The sequence below is a fragment of the Nansenia antarctica genome (genome assembly GCF_963989245.1).
Source record: "Nansenia antarctica genome assembly, chromosome: 2".
In the NCBI taxonomy this organism is placed as follows: domain Eukaryota; kingdom Metazoa; phylum Chordata; class Actinopteri; order Argentiniformes; family Microstomatidae; genus Nansenia; species Nansenia antarctica.
In genome coordinates this window covers 46,378,897-46,396,054 of record NC_137675.1, presented here as the reverse complement: position 1 = coordinate 46,396,054, position 17,158 = coordinate 46,378,897, and the positions used below count along the sequence as shown (strand labels likewise).

Below are 17,158 nucleotides of genomic sequence, written 5' to 3'. Positions count from 1 at the left end.
GTTCCGGTTTACCATCACAGGCACAGCCATCCCAACTATCACAGAGAAGCCAGTCAAGAGCTTGGGCAAGGTTTTTGACTTCTCTCTGAGGGACACAATATCCATCAAGTCGACCTGCACTGAGTTGGATGGCTGGCTGAAATCCGTGGACAAGTCAGGCCTACCCGGGAAGTTTAAAGCCTGGGTTTACCAACATGGCATTCTTCCCAGGATCCTGTGGCCCCTCCTTGTCTATGCGGTCCCTATCTCAACAGTGGAGACCTTAGAGAGGAGGGTCAGCAACCACCTCCGGAGATGGCTTGGATTACCAAGGAGTTTGAGCAGCACCGCACTCTATGGGAACACCAACAAACTGCAACTGCCCTTCAAATCCTTGGAGGAGGAATTCAAGGTGACAAGAGCCAGAGAAGTGGTTCAGTACAGGGACTCAAGTGATCCGAAGGTGGCTAATGCAGGGATCCAAGTGAGGACTGGCAGGAAGTGGAGGGCAGAGGAAGCTGTTCAAGAGGCAGAGGCGAGGCTGCGTCACAGGAGCTTGGTGGGAGTGGTCACACGAGGTCGAGCTGGGCTTGGATCCTTTCCAACTCCCCAAATGAACACCAGGGGGAAGGAAAAGCGCCGCCTTGTTCAGGAGGAGGTGAGAGCAGCAGTGGAGGAGACAAGAACCTGCAAGGCAGTGGGAATGAAGCAACAGGGAGCTTGGACGAGATGGGAGAATGCGATTGAGAGGAAGGTGACCTGGGCTGAGCTTTGGAAAGCCGAGCCTCACCGCATCAAATTCCTCATCCAGGCAGTCTATGATGTGCTTCCAAGCCCGTCAAATCTGCACACATGGGGCATAGCAGAGACACCAGCATGCCAACTGTGTTCCAAGCGAGGAACCCTGGAACACATCCTCAGCTGCTGTACAAGGGCCCTTGGAGATGGACGGTACAGGTGGAGGCATGACCAAGTCCTGAAGACCATTGCTGAAGCCATCAGTGCAGGACTTGTGTGGGCAAAGCAGTTCCGACCCTCCAAGAAAACCATCGCCTTTGTCAGAGCTGGGGAGCAGCCAACCCCTGCCAGGAAAACATCTGCAGGCATCTTGACCTCTGCAAGAGACTGGCAGCTGTTGGTTGACCTTGAACATCAGCTGAAGTTCCCCAGCCACATTGCAGTCACCACCCTGCGACCAGACATTGTTCTCTTTTCTGAGTCCACCAGGCAAGCAGTGCTGCTGGAACTGACAGTCCCGTGGGAAGACCGCTTGGAAGAAGCCTTTGAGAGGAAGCACTCCAAGTACGCGGGACTGGTCAGTGACTGCCAGCAGGCTGGGTGGAGAGCGAGGTGTTTCCCAGTAGAGGTTGGTTGCAGAGGATTTGCAGCCCGTTCCTTGGCCAGAGCCTTCAGCAGTTTGGGCATCGATGGAGAGAGAAAGAGGAGAGCCATCCGCAGTACCACCAATGCGGCAGAGAGAGCCTCTAGATGGCTGTGGCTCAAAAGAGGAGAGCCATGGAGTCATGGTAGCTAGTTAGCCATCTGGACACAAGCTGGGGTCTGATCAGCCCCGGCTGGGTCACCTGGAGGAGGGTGTATGATGTTGAAAGACCCGAAACGCCCGATGATTCCAGGAACATCACTGAAGATGTGTCCAGAGGCATCAGTAGATGTATGTACAAAGCCTCATTTGATTTATTATAATGTGACTATTCTTGCCCTAATCAACAGAAACTCAACAATTATTTGGTAATTATTTGGAGTCAGATTATTAATATTAAGATATGCTTTGCTATTACCAAAACATTGTCAATTCTTCCTATTGTAACTGTAAACCTATGAAGGCCTTACAATACCATTCAGTTACTTTAAAAGTAGTTTGGCAACTGTTGTTACATTACTTGCTCCACAAATGATATTACGGACACTGCTGGATTATTTTCAGTTTGAGCAGATAATGTAATAAGGAGTTACAAATAATTATATAAGAGATGATTCATTTGAATATTATAGGCTACAGTCAAAATAAAAAATAAAAAGTAAACTCTCACCTCCTACTTCTTGAATTTCTTCTTTTGTACGTTGTCGTATTACAGTAAGGATATTAATGTAGAGGGAATACTCGACCCAGCAGATGTGTATGGCCTCTCAGTGGGTGGTGGTTTTGAGGGGTATATACAGTCATGTGTAAGAAAAGTAATGAAATATGTAGTTCTTTTTTAGGAAATATGGACATCAATATTTGATCTTTTTTCAAACAATATCTATACATAAAGGTGATGTATAATTTGTAATAGAACAAAAAATTATGAAAATGTAACTTTGTTATCATTTATTTAACAAAAAAATAACAAAGATGCTAATTCCTAGTGAGGAAAAAGCTAGGACCTTAATAGCTGGTATTGCCCCTTTTAGCAGAAATAACAATTAAATAAGACGTTTCCTATAACTGTCTACCAGTCTCTGACATCGACTGGGAGAACGTTTTTCCCACTCCTCCATGCTGAATTATTTCAGCTGTGTGATGATCTGAGCTTCGATTTGGCCATTACAGAACTCCCCATTTCTTTTTCTTGAGCCATTCCGTGGTGGATTTACTGGAATGTTTTGGGTCATTGTCATGTTGCATGGTCCACAACCGCTTCAGCTTCAACTTTTGGACAGATGGTCTCACATTTTCCTCAAGCACCTTCTGATACAATAAAAAACGTAACGTAACGTTTATTTTTTATAAAGAACAAAATGTACAACGACAACAGCCGCCCAAAGTGCTTGACAGATAAAAAGATAAAGAGAAAAACAAGATAAAAGAGATAAAATGCAGATTAAAGAAAACAGATAAAATAGATCAAATACACTAAAAGCAAGGTGAAATACAAATAAAAGTGCAAAGAGTGCAGTGTCGGGAAGGCAGGCTCACCTCAGGTCAAAGGCCAGGGAGAAGAGATGTGTTTTGACTAGTTTTTTAAAAGCCTCAATGCTCTGGGCGGATCTGATGTGGAGGGGGAGACTATTCCAGAGCCTAGGGGCTTGTTTTGAAAAGGCTCTATCCCCTCTTGTTTTAATTTAGTCCTGGGGACCTCCAGAAGCAGTTGCTCAGCTGACCTAAGGGCTCTGGATGAAGTGTGGTGGCGCAATAGTATGGGGGTTCCAGCCCGTTCAGTGCTTTAAATACAATTAAAAGTAATTTAAAATCAATGCGGGAGCGGACGGGGAGCCAGTGGAGTGAAGCCAGGATTGGTGTAATATGGTCATGCTTCTTTGTACCAGTGAGTAGTCGAGCTGCAGCATTTTGAACTAGCTGCAGCCGACGGAGCAGGGACTGGTCAATGCCAACATACAAAGAGTTGCAGTAATCCAGCCGGGTTGTAATGAAGGCATGGATCACCTTCTCTAGGTCCTTCTGTGGAAGATAGGCCCTTGGTTTAGCAAGGAGTCTGAGGTGAAAAAAGCTATTTTTGACCACAGAGCAGACCTGCTTGGTGAATTTGAAGTCACTGTCAAAAATCACTCCATGATTTCTGACTGATGAGCAGATGTTTGAGCCAAGGGGACCTAGAGCATCGACAGAAGGGCCTAGAGAAGTGTTGGCAGAGAGAATTATCTCAGTCTTGCTCTCATTTAGATTGAGGAAGTTAGCACTCAACCATGCTTTGATGTCAGTCAGGCAATTGAGCAATGGCTGAAGTGCAGCCTTTCCTCTAGATTTTAGTGGCAGATAGACCTGGACATCATCAGCATAACAAAGAATTCATAGTGGAATCTATGATGGTGAGCTGGCCAGGCCCTGCTGCAGCAAAGCAGCCCCAAACCATGACATTTCCTCTCCCATGCTTCATGAGAACCAAAGACAACATTCTTGTGCCCAAATGCTGTCTTTGGTTTGCACTAAACATGTTTTCTGTTACTGTGCCCAAATAATTTACCTTTGGATTAATCTGTCCAAAGCATAATTGTTCCAGAAGTCATGGTGTTTGTCTAGGTGTTCTCTGACTTTAGTCTTGCCCTGATGGGATTTTTTGGACAGCAAGGGTTTCCTCCTTACCTCCCATGATAATCAAACTTGTGCAGTCTCTTTCTGATGGTAGATGCATGTACTTTGACATGAACTGTGGCTATCTGTAAGTCCCATGATGACATTTTAGGATTGTTGGAGACTTTATGTTACGGCTGGGCCGTCACACACGCCCTCCCCCGCCCCCACAGCTCGAGCACCCGCCCCCACAACTCGAGCACAGCGTGCTCTCCGCCGCAGGTGAATCTCGTTCCCGGTGATTGGAGGGTTATCCAGCCACAGTCAAACCAACACACCTGTCTCCACTCCCAATTAACCCTCTGGCTACATCTACCCTGGACTCCCTTCAGTCATCGTCAGTTCTTCCCTAAGAATGACCTGGCAAGTATCCTCTGTGATTAGTTATGAACTTTGCTCTTGTGCCTATTCTTGTGATTCGTTGATATCTTATGTACTGGCCTACCGTGGAGACTTACCCTGCTTTCCTGTTCCTCCACAGCCCATGCCAACCACTACCGCCATCCCGCCAGGTTGAAACCCCCAGCCCGCCAGGCTGAAACCTCCGGACTCATCATCTGTGTTTCCACCCACCTGCACTGTAAATAAATACCCTACGGGGCTAACACTGTATTCTGCCTCCGGTGTCGTGTCCTTGAGCTCCCTCGCCCCCGTGTCATAACACTTTAAACATCTGCTCTTGGGTTGGCCTGGCCATGTTGGCAGTTGTTTGAAATCAATTATTTTCCCGGACAGTGGAATGGCTGATTTCTAATTGTTTGGAGATCTTTTAAAATCCTTTCCCAGACTCATATGCATCTCCAACCTTCTTTCTGAAGCTCTTTTGATCTCACCATGGTGATACCACTCCCTTCAACAATCAAGATCAAACCAAAGAAAATGTCTGAGGTTTAAATAAGACAGGCTCCTCCAAAATCCTCTCTAACAATGTTCTAATTATTTTCACCTGATGTAATTGATTGTAATTTTAGGCATTTTAAGTAGTAATATGTAGATGTTGGGGTTTCCTAACTTTTTCCTCACAAGATAATTGCATTTCTATTACATTTTACAAATCATTTTGAACAAATATTTGTTCAGTTGTATTTGTTTAGTTATACTACCTACATCTCTCAATGTTGAAGATCAAATGTCTGTTGAAAAAGACAATGGTTTTCATGGGGTGTTCTATCTTTTTCACATGACTGTATACTGTATATAGTAGTCTCTCTCTCTCTCTCTCTCTCTCTCTCTCTCTCTCTCTCTCTCTCTCTCTCTCTCTCTCTCTCTCTCGAAAAAGCAATCAGTTGTCCTTCCAGCACAGTTGGGACAGATTATGTAACTTGATGGTCTGACTGCACCAGAGGAAGGTCACCTACTGTAATCGACCTCAGAGAGTCTGGGCTTTAGAAAACATTCTTACAATGTGTTAGATTGTGCTGAATTTTAACCCTAACAACTTGTTGCACAGGGGAGGTTGAGAATCAGAGAACCATTTCACATTTCCTGTGCTACTCACCATAGAGAGAGAGAGAGAGAGAGAGAGAGAAAGAGAAAGAGAGAGAAAGAGAAAGAGAGAGAGAGCGAGCGAGAGAGAGAAAGAGAGCAGAATTACACAATGAAGTACTGAATGGTAACAAGGTGACATTGCACATTGCTATTTTGAGCACACAGACGATAGACAGAGATACAAAGGAGAGAGAGAGTGCAGATGATGATGATTGTGACATGGAGCTGACTGAGTATGCCCAATTAGGAGGATTTGGACTTGATTTGTCAGTGAGGAATGATCATGAAAATGTTCATGTGTTATGTTTGTCATTCAAAGGAAATAACATGACCGTCGCTGTAAGGGATGTATTCACGAGGCAGAGCCGCAGCAGTCATTTCCATGCCATTAAACCGGGGCTTGTGTTACGTGCACGTATTGAACACGCATTCTGCATGTGAGATCCGTCACGTAGGCTACAGTATGACAAAATTCTCCCATCCGATACCCCAAAACACTCCTTCTTTCTCTTCCGTCACACCACACGAACACGCCTTCGGACGCACGTACTGGCGGAAACTGTGCCTATCATATGGAAAAGTGCTCTTTGATTGGACATTCTCCTCGCGACGACACGGCTGGGGCTGATGTCCCACCGTACTTCCCTCTATCACTTGACATTAAATTTTAACAATACGAGACATTCCTCTCTGCTGCCTGTTACTGCAACTTAACGCACCGCCTCCTCCTCTACCGCTCAGTAAAACTGGTACGTTTTAAACATCTATCATTATATGAACAATGCAGACATTATTTACTATTACTAGACACTATTCATTGGTTTTACGCTTTCATCTTGCAGTTGTAAAATATGGTGTAGCTTTTCATTTTAGAATCTAAAATTGTTTCATCAGTCAGTGTGTCATCTGTTATCCGGCAACTCCCAGTGCAATACAAGGTCATTCGGATGCAATGGCAAGGACACACGCGGAAGTACCGTCCGTGCGCAAGGACTTATTTGTACAGGCCATAAAATAAAGCGCATATTATGTAAACTGCGCGGATGATAATACAACAATACTACATTAACGCTCCTATAATACGAACAGAACATTTTGTACACGCCCACATGAACACCAGCGAATCCCTCACGTACGCACGGCATGGCAAAAAAAAATCGGAGTGCACCGAGCTATGGAAGATACGCATTTGGATACAAATTACGTGTATCCTAGAAATAGTGATATGTCGTCGTTTTAACGGTCGAAATTAGAATGTGTGAGTTTTTTCGTCTCAACTGATGGCGAGCGTTTAGCAACAGGCTTCCCAATGTACCAGACAAATTGCATCAGGATGAAATTGGGAAGGGGAGGGGGGTCAGGACCGCAATTCATGACATGACCAACGTGCGCGCTAAATAGATAGATAGTATACAGACCTGGCTACAGTTAATACAAATATGAGATTAAACATTCAAACACGCCCCGGTATATCAACAATTCATTAAAAAAAATGTTTTAAACTGATTGGGTGGGCAAGACGCACGTTTTGGTGGGCTGAGTCCACCCCTGCCCAGGCCTTGATGTTGAAAGTAAGTTTGTCCCAGATAGGCCTTGGATAATCCTGTCTCAATTATCATATTTTGTAACACTGCATCTATCTCCCTCTGTCTCTCTTTCCCTTTTTCCATCTCGCTCTCTCTCTCGCTCTCTTTCTCCCCCCCTCTCTGCACCCTCTCTCCATCAGTGTCAGGATGCCTCACTCCTACCCATTCCTCACTCCTGAGCAAAAGAAGGAGCTCAGTGACATCGCTCAGAGGATTGTGGCTCCCGGGAAGGGAATCCTTGCTGCAGATGAGTCCACAGGTATGGGCACCACACACACGCACACGCACACAGATGATCAGAAATCAAACACAGGCATCACCACTGCTGTCTGTATTCTCTTTCAGATCCATGATATAATCAATTCTCAGTCAAAATGGTGGACAGTGGCATGTAACGTAAATGTCACGAGCACTTCCCCACTGCCTGGGAGGTGTTCGTTTGAGATACAAAAGCCATCAGAGATACTTTAACAAGTGATGATAGAGTTAACAGTGTTAGTTACAATGACAATATAATGTTAGGCGGAGCTGTATGTACATGATGGACATTGACTGTCCCTCTAATCTTACACACCAAGACTGATATGAATCTGCATCTGTGGTGAAATGAAATAAATCCATAACCTAACCCTGTAGCCCTCGCATTACGCCAGGATGTCAAAATGACGGAAGACAGCCTTATGACATAACTCGTGCAACTTGTAAGAACAATGTACTGGACAGTCATAAAAAAATGTTAATATATGATAAAGAGTTGATCGAAAAATATTCAGGCACAAACCCATTCTCAGTTGTATTGACAAAGTCTTGCCAAATATATTTTAAAAGTATATATTATCGGTGGAAAGGGAACGTGACGACATCTCACGCACTCCTGTTCCCATGGTGATGTCCTGAGATGATCTATAGAATCATATTCGGTTGTTAAGTCGTGACGTGTTTCCGGGTCCAACGTTGGCTGAGGCGCTCTCTTCGAAATGCTGCGGTAATAATAATAATTCATTATATTTACATAGCGCTCAAAGACGCTGACAAATATGGGAAAACAGGAAAGTGCTGTGTCCCTTGTTGTATGAATAGATCCGAGTCTAAAAAACGATTTAACTGTCATTCTACCGCTGTAGTACACTGGTACTCTGGTGCAGGGAATTTCTGGTTTGGACCCGGAAATTGCTAAACGTCACGTTTGACGTCAGACTTAACAACCGAATTACATTCTCCATGTCGGCGTCCTAGATTCATGGGATGAAAGAAGTATGTAATACAACGGGAAATATAGATGGTTTTCATTGTGTTCTTATACAGTACAGGCCAAAAGTTTGGACACACCTTCTCATTCAATGCGTTTCCTTTATTTTCATGACTATTTGGTACATTGTAGATTCTCACTGAAGGCATCAAAACTATGAATGAACACATAGGAATTATGTATTTAACAATAAAGTGTGAAATAACTCTAAATATGTCTTATATTTTAGATTCCTCAAAGTAGCCACCCTTTGCTTTTTTGTTGTTAATAAAATATATAATAATAATATTAAATATAATATGTGTTAATAATAATATGTTGTTATATATATATATATTTAATATTATTATAATATATTTTATTAACAAAAAATATATATATATATTTTATTAACAACAAAAAAGCAAAGGGTGGCTACTTTGAGGAATCTAAAATATAAGACATATTTAGAGTTATTTCACACTTTTTTGTTAAGTACATCATTCCACATGTGTTCATTCATAGTTTTGATGCCTTCAGTGAGAATCTACAATGTAAATAGTCATGAAAATAAAGGAAACACATTGAATGAGAAGGTTTGTCCAAACTTTTGGCCTGTACTGTAGTTCTTTCCACTTTTTGAGGGGTTAGATATATATTTCTACCCAGTGATGAAGTAAAAGCATTGAATAGATGCAATCCTAGCTATGCATCCCCCTAATGTAACGTCTAGAGAAAGGGTGTCATGAAATGTCATCTGTCACTCAATGTTTCACCAACCCCCAAATGAGCGCCAGTATTTTTTCAGTAAGAATATCTAGAACCCTGTCGACCGAGGCCATGGTGCCAGTGAATGGAGCCGTTGGTGCTAGCATGGCACCTGTTAAAATGTTATACCTCAAACCAGTTTTTCATATACATATTTGTGGGGTGTCTAGAGCCAAGAATTGTGCCGATAAAGTATAATGATTATAACATGCTATGTTTTGCACCATATACATAAGCCCCACCCCATACATTTGCAGGATACACCACAAATACGACTGATGGAACTAAAGGGTATAAAATCTGTATAGTGTGTATGTATAAATGTAAGTAAGTAGCAATGAGAACCAACGGTTCTCGAGCCTAATGGCCTTGAGGCGGCAGGAGCCTATCTCCTGTTTCCGTAGCGTGAGGCGGCTTGATGTACAAGTACACCCCCCTGGACATGAAGCTGGTATGTCGCAGGGTCTTACCCCCCCCCCAATCCAACCCTTAATGCTGAGTGCCAAGCAGGGAGGCATCGGGTAGCATTTTCATAGTTTTTGGTATGACTCGGCCGGGGAATCGAACTCACGACCTCCCAATCTCAGGGTGGGGACAGTAACCGCAAGGCCACTGAGCTGGTATGTACAAAAAACATATTCCCCCCCCTCCCCCTCACACCTCCAGGCAGCGTGGCCAAGCGCTTCCAGGGCATCAACGCCGAGAACACGGAGGAGAACCGCCGGCTGTACCGCCAGCTCCTCTTCACCGCTGACGACCGCGTCCAGCCCTGCATCGGGGGGGTCATCTTCTTCCACGAGACCCTCTACCAGAAGACGGACGACGGCAAGCCCTTCCCCCAGCTCATCAAGGAGCGCGGCATGGTGGTCGGGATCAAGGTGGACAAGGGCGTCGTCCCCCTGGCCGGCACCAACGGAGAGACCACCACCCAGGGTGAGGAGAGGGGGGGAGGGGAGGGGAGACACCACCACCCAGGGTGAGGAGAGGGGGGGGGGGGAGGAGAGACACCACCACCCAGGGTGAGGAAAGGGGGGGAGGGGAGACACCACCACCCAGGGTGAGGAGAGGGGGGGAGGGGAGGCGTGACACCACCACCCAGGGTGAGGAGAGGGGGGGAGGGGAGGAGAGACACTACCCAGGGTGAGGAGAGGGGGGGAGGGGAGGCGTGACACCACCACCCAGGGTGAGGAGAGGGGGGGAGGGGAGGAGAGACACTAACCAGGGTGAGGAGAGGGGGCGAGGGTGGTAGAGGTGGAGAAAACAGGCCTACAAACATGTCCACTACTGCCCTATCACAGAGCGAGCTAGTGCCAGAGAGGTTTGAAATGGAGGGGACTTCCCTCTAAGTTGGTCAATGTCAACCAATGGGAGACTGGCCATATTACTTATTTACAGGAATGAATCGCTTGTTGTCTCACAATTTCAAAACTGGTGGTATTAGACCTTCAGTATTGAGCTTGGTTCCTTTTTCAATGCAGATTGTTGAGAAGTCCCTTCCACTCCTGCTCCAAATTGTATTGAGTTACCTGTGTGTCTCTTAAAATGAGATGAGTTAGATTTAATCAGTTCAATTGAATCCATTTTGATTCAGCTGGCTGGGTTTTCTGTGGTGAACGTGCCATCCTGAGGTCCTCTGTAGCAGCTGTGTGTTGATGATGCAATAGTAGTAGTAAGTTGTGACATTTTTAGGAAAAAAAAACTCATGTTGACTTGTTGTAATCCATACCTACTTCCTCAATCTGCCCTCTCTCTCTCAGGTCTGGATGGGCTGTACGAGCGCTGCGCCCAGTACAAGAAGGACGGCGCTGACTTTGCCAAGTGGCGCTGCGTGCTGAAGATTACCCCTAACACCCCCTCTAATCTGGCCATCATCGAGAACGCCAACGTGTTGGCCCGCTACGCCAGCATCTGCCAGATGGTGAGAGGGAAAGACAGACACATACACGCACACACACACACACACACACACACGTGTGGACAGACAGACACACACACAGACAGACAGACACGTGCACACACACACACACACACGTGTAGACAGACAGACAGACAGACACACACACACACGTGTGGACAGACAGATACACACACACACACGTGTGGACATTGAAAGTGTGGACACACATACAAAGTAGAGTTGGCGCACGTTCCTCCTAATCCCCCTAACAGTTCAAACTCACCTCATCCGTGTCTTGATTTGAGGAATTTCTCATCTGAAAACACAGTCATTGTTCCGACACGGTTGATTTCCGTCATACATTCACAGAAGAAGTTCTAGTCCTTGTAGGCCGCTCCTCGTGGCAGTGACGGAGTTAACAGCAACGTGACCCAAATGTAGCTTGAGCACCAACACTGGCGGCAATTGATACGCTGGGCACGGACCGTGCCAAGTTAAGGCGTATTGTCTGCTGTGGCCACGGTCGTTGCCATGCCCCACCCCTCCTCCTCCTCCTCCCCTAGCAACGGCATTATGCTCTTCCTCTCCTCCTCCCCTAGCACGGCATCGTGCCCATCGTGGAGCCTGAGATCCTGCCTGACGGGGACCATGACCTGAAGCGCTGCCAGTACGTGACCGAGAAGGTGAGTGACGGGTTTATTATTATTATTATTATTTTTTTTGTTATTACATGTTTTAGATTGAAAATGTTTTATACTTATACATGTTAGTCAATTAAGGACATTTGCAATGACAGCCTGTCAAGGGGAGTCAGCTCAGAACAATCCAAATTCCAAATTCTGGCAGCTTGACAAACTCATGGATTTGTGCACTTTGTGAAATCCTAACTACTTCCCTCTCTTACCCCTCTCCTCCCTCCTCCTCCTCCTGCTCTCTCTCTTTCTGTCTCCCTCTCTCTTTCTGCCCCTTCTCTCTCTCTCTTTCTCCACCTCCAACCCCTCCCTCTTCCCCTTTCTGCCCCCCCCCTGTGTGTCGTCAGGTCCTGGCTGCCGTGTACAAGGCTCTGTCTGACCACCACGTCTACCTGGAGGGCACCCTGCTCAAGCCCAACATGGTGACCGCCGGACACTCCTGCTCCCACAAGTTCTCCGCCCAGGAGGTTGCCATGGCCACCGTCACCGCCCTGCGTCGCACTGTGCCCCCCGCCGTGCCTGGTGAGAGGAAGGACACACACACACACACACACACACACATAGATACTATACACAATATGTACACATGCATAGATACTATACACAATATGTACACACACATACATAGATACTATACACAATATCTACATGCATACATAGATACTATACACAATATATACACACATACATAGATACTGTACACAATATGTACACACATACATAGATACTATACACAATATCTACATAGATACTATACACAATATGTACACACATGCATAGATACTATACACAATATGTACACACATACATAGATACTATACACAATATGTACACACACACATACATAGATACTACACACACACACACACACACACACACACACACAGATACTATACACAATATGTACACACATGCATAGATACTATACACAATATACACACACATACATAGATACTATACACAATATCTACACACATACATAGATACTGTACACAATATGTACACACATACATAGATACTATACACAATATCTACACACACATACATAGATACTATACAGAATATGTATACACACTTACAATGATATACAGTACAAAACATACTCACCGGCCACTTTATTAGGCACACCTTGCTAGTACTGGGTTGGACCCCCTCTTTTTTCTTCAGAACTGCCTTAATTCTTTGTGGCATAGATTCAACAAGGTGCTGGAAACATTCTTCGGAGAATTTGGTCCATATTGACATCACGCAGTTGCTGATTTGTGCCAAGAAAATATCCCCCACACCATTACACCACCACCACCATTTTCGCCCAGAGAACTGCTGCTCACTGCATATTTTCTCTTTTTCTGACCATTCTCTGTAAACCCTAGAGATGGTTGTGCGGGAAAGTCCCAGTAGATCAGCACTTTCTGAAATACTCAAACCAGCCCACCTGGCACCAACAACCATGCCATGTTCAAAGTCACTTAAATCACCTTTCTTCCCCATTCTGATGCTTGGTTTGAACTTCAGCAGATTGTCTTGACCGTGTCTACATGCCTAAATGCATTGATTTCCTGCCATGTGATTGGCTGATTAGATATTTGCCTTAACATGCAGTTGAAAAAGTGTACCTAATGAAGTGGCCATTGAGTGTATGTGCATATGCACACACACCAGTGTCCACACCACACACACATTTCTGTCCGCACTCACACACACAACCACACTCCCCTTATCCTCTCTCCTCTCTGTTTCCCTCCCTCTCTCCCTCCCTCCCTCCCTCTCTCCCTCCCTCCCCAGGCGTCACCTTCCTGTCCGGTGGCCAGAGTGAGGAGGAGGCCTCTGTCAACCTGAACGCCATGAACCAGTGTCCCCTGCACCGGCCCTGGGCCCTCACCTTCTCCTACGGCCGCGCCCTGCAGGCCTCGGCCCTCAAGGCCTGGGGGGGCAAGAAGGAGAACGGCAAGGCCTGCCAGGACGAGTTCATCAAGAGAGCCCTGGTAGGCTGGCTGAGGGAGGGGGGGCTGGGGGGATGGATGTGGGTGGATGGATGGATGTGGCTGGATGGATGGATTGATGTGGCTGGATGGATGGATGTGGGTGGGTAGGTGGCTGGATGGATGGATGGATGTGGGTGGGTAGGTGTCTGGGTGGATGGATGGATGTGGATGGATGGATGTGGGTGGGTAGGTGGCTGGGTGGATGGATGGATGGATGTGGGTAGTTAGGTGGCTGGGTGGATGGATGGATGTGGGTGGATGGATGTGGGTGGATGGATGGATGGATGTGGGTGGGTAGGTGGCTGGGTGGATGGATGTGGGTGGGTAGGTGGATGGATGGATGTGGGTGGATGGATGGATGGATGTCGGTGGCTGGGTGGATGGATGTGGGTGGTTAGGTGGCTGGGTGGATGGATGTGGGTGGGTAGGTGGATGGATGGATGTGGGTGGATGGATGGATGTGGATGGATGGATGGATGTTGGTGGATGGATGGATGTAGGTGGCTGGGTGGACATACAGATGTCAAACCACAACCAGAATATAGCCACAAAAGTGACTTGTATGCCCCATTTTCCCAACAGATATGAACAGGGAGGGAGGGATGGATGGTTAGATGGCTGGATGGACAGATAAAACCACAACCAGAACATGCTCCTAAAAGCTGCTCCACGGGTGTAAACATTGTGAAAGTCGACTCTAAAGCCTGCTAGGAGTGTGTACATGTGCAGGACTGTGTGCAAGTTCAAGTTTATCGTTCTACCCGCACACTAGTCAGTTCAAGCTGACATCCGTGGGCATGACCGCGAGAGTCCTTGGAGATCAGGACAGTGACTGTGACTAAGTGAAAGGTGACACTATGATAAAACCTAAGTAAGGCCGTTGGTAAGTGTTGACCCATAACCAAGAGTTAGCAAGAGAAAGTTCAACAGTGGTGCTGTCTGTCCTTGAATGTGGATACAAACACTCTGTATTAATCCTTGCTTTTACATTTTTTGTTCTTCTTTCTCACCCTCTATTTCTATCTCTCTTTCTGTTCTTTCTGTTTCCATACCCCCTCTCATTCTCTGTCTTTCTCTACATCCTATCTATCGTGCTTCTCGCCTCTATGCTCTCCTCCCTCCCCCTTTTCTCCCTTCCTTACCCTCTCACACACTTATTTTCTCTCCCTTTCTTTCTCTCTCTCTCTCTCTCTCTCTCTCTCTCTCTCTCTCTCTCTCTCTCTCTCTCTCTCTCTCTCTATTCTTTCTCTCTCCTACAGAACAACAGCCAGGCCTGCGTTGGCAAGTACGTGTCCTCTGGAGACAAGGGCGCCGCCGGCGGAGACTCTCTCTTCGTGGCCAACCACGCCTACTAAGGGTGAACCCACCTTTGCAACGACAGACCACAACCTCCCATTCCCAACCTTTTCTGCCCAGCCACAGAAATAGACCTGTGGGGGGTCTATTTCTGCCACTCTTTCCTCCCAGAAACCCCTCCACAGTCACCTCCTCACCCCCCTCCCCATTACTAATATATGGTTTATTTTGGACTTGTGGACTCACGGTTATGTTATTGTCTAGTGCAGGGGAGTTGAATGTGTTTTGCAAGAATCTGCAATCATCCACCCCCCCCCATCCCCTCAGTTGTGATATCTAGCCCCTCCCTCTTTGTGCAGAGCTCCACCCCTCCCATGTCATTGTTTGACGTCATCCTGATGATTCCTAAGTACATGTGCCTTCTTCTCTACTGAAACAACCACCGGAGGAAGACCTTGTAAAGTATATTATTATTGTATGGGATTATATAGCCTACTGTACACTGGAAACGAATTAATAAAGAATCCTATTCACAAGATGCTTTTTGTTTTGTTTTGTTTTCTTCAGTTTCCTGTATTTCCTGTATTCTCATCAAATACTCTCTGTGTCAAACAAGTGCACAAAGAGCACTAACAAAATACTTCTTAGTCCTATACTCCCAACAGTTTGGATTTTAAATTAAAGTCAAAGTAGAGATCCTCAAAGTGCTTTGAGTTGCATTTCATGTACGAAAGGCGCTATATAAATAAAGCTTTACTTACTATTTAATTTAATGTTTTTAATCTATCATGATTGGTTTCATAATTTAGAACATTTTCTAAATACCCCTCCTATTTCAGGGCTCCAAAAGTATTGGAAGAAATCATATAATGTCCAATTCAAGCACTCATGTTTAGTATTTGGTCGACAATCCTTTTCATGCAATAACTGCCTGAAGTCTGTGACCCATTGACCCCACCAGATGATGGGTATATTTTCTGGTGACCCTCTGCCAGGCCTCTACAGCCATCTTCAGTTGTTTGAGAATTGTCAACTTCTTTTGCCCTGAAAAACTCCCTAGTTGCTATGGCAGTATGTTTGGGGTCATTGTCTTGCTGTATGATGAAGCACCATCCAATGAGATTGGAAGCATTTGCTCATACTTCAGCAGACAATACGTTTCTGTACACTTCAGAATTCATCTTGCTGCTGCCATCAGCAGTTACTTTGTCAATGAAGACAAGTGAGCTAGTTCCAGTGGCAGCCTTACACGCCCAAGCCACGACACCCCCTCCACCATATTTCACAGATGAGGTGGTATGCCGGGGACTTTGGCCAGTTCCTTTTTTTTCCTCTACACTTTACACTTGCCATCACTCTGGTACATATTAAGCTTTGTCTCATCTGTACACAAGACATTTTTCCAGAACTCTGCAGGCTCTTGTATGTACTTTTTTCTAATCTGGCCATAAGGTTTCTGCTGCTAACGAGTGGTTTACACCTTGTCATAGACTCTTTAGTTCTTCTGGTGTCTTCTGCAGATAAGTAGTCTGACACATTCACACCTACCGTCCTGGAGAGTGTTCCTGATCTCGTTTGGGGGTTTTGTCTTAATTATGGTGAGCATTCTTCGGTCATCCACTATAGAAGTCTAACCCTCGGCCTACCAGGACGTTTGAGTTTGCTGAGCTCAGCAGTGTTTTTCTTCTTTTGGATGATGTTCCAAACTGTTGTTGTTGGCAAGCCTAAGGTTTATGATAGTTTCTTTCAGATTTCTCAGCCTCATAGAGGGCAATAATATCTGTATTACCTTTTGTGCTTGAAGTCTGCCCTTAGGACACTAGGAGATCTTGACCCAAAGAGGGAGCCATTCAAATGGCTGCCCCTAGGACAATTAAGACTTATTTATTTTTGTATTACCTATTGTGCTTGACATTTGTCATTATGGCCTGTGATCTTGACCCAAACGAACATTTCATAACAATTACGTAACTCAAAGTTTTATTAACAAGATTCTCATTTCATACCTCCGCCATGTTTTCAAAAGTTGCGCATCTGTTAAACTCCACCCACTTTTTTAGAAACCAATCGGATCTGTCCTAAACCGATCAGATTATTTCTGTCCTTAGAACAAAGTTGACTACACTTGCTGTCAACGTGAGTGTGCCCCAGGTGCGTCCGTTAAGGCCTCTGTTGCTTTGACCTCAGCATGAAGGGTCATAAAAGG

General features: G+C 45.5%; 1 protein-coding gene across 1 annotated transcript; it reads left to right on the top strand.

The window, feature by feature from the left end:
- Nucleotides 1-6,178: 6,178 nt before the first annotated feature.
- Nucleotides 6,179-15,439, top strand: LOC308176047 (fructose-bisphosphate aldolase A-like). The gene is made up of 8 exons (XM_080550642.1): nt 6,179-6,249; nt 7,227-7,345; nt 9,749-10,015; nt 10,840-11,000; nt 11,579-11,662; nt 12,019-12,193; nt 13,457-13,656; nt 14,916-15,439. Exons 2-8 carry the CDS (start codon nt 7,234-7,236, stop codon nt 15,009-15,011), a joined length of 1,095 nt encoding a protein of 364 aa, XP_080406768.1. The 5' UTR covers nt 6,179-6,249; nt 7,227-7,233; the 3' UTR covers nt 15,012-15,439.
- Nucleotides 15,440-17,158: the final 1,719 nt, after the last annotated feature.

What these genes read in the sequence shown, in the direction of transcription:
- LOC308176047 (XM_080550642.1), top strand. Translation starts at nt 7,234, where the DNA reads ATGCCTCACTCCTACCCATTCCTCACTCCTGAGCAAAAGAAGGAGCTC. An exon ending in TGCTGCAGATGAGTCCACAG is followed by an intron (nt 7,346 to 9,748) that starts GTATGGGCACCA and finishes TCACACCTCCAG; the next exon opens with GCAGCGTGGCCAAGCGCTTC. An exon ending in ACGCCAGCATCTGCCAGATG is followed by an intron (nt 11,001 to 11,578) that starts GTGAGAGGGAAA and finishes CTCCTCCCCTAG; the next exon opens with CACGGCATCGTGCCCATCGT.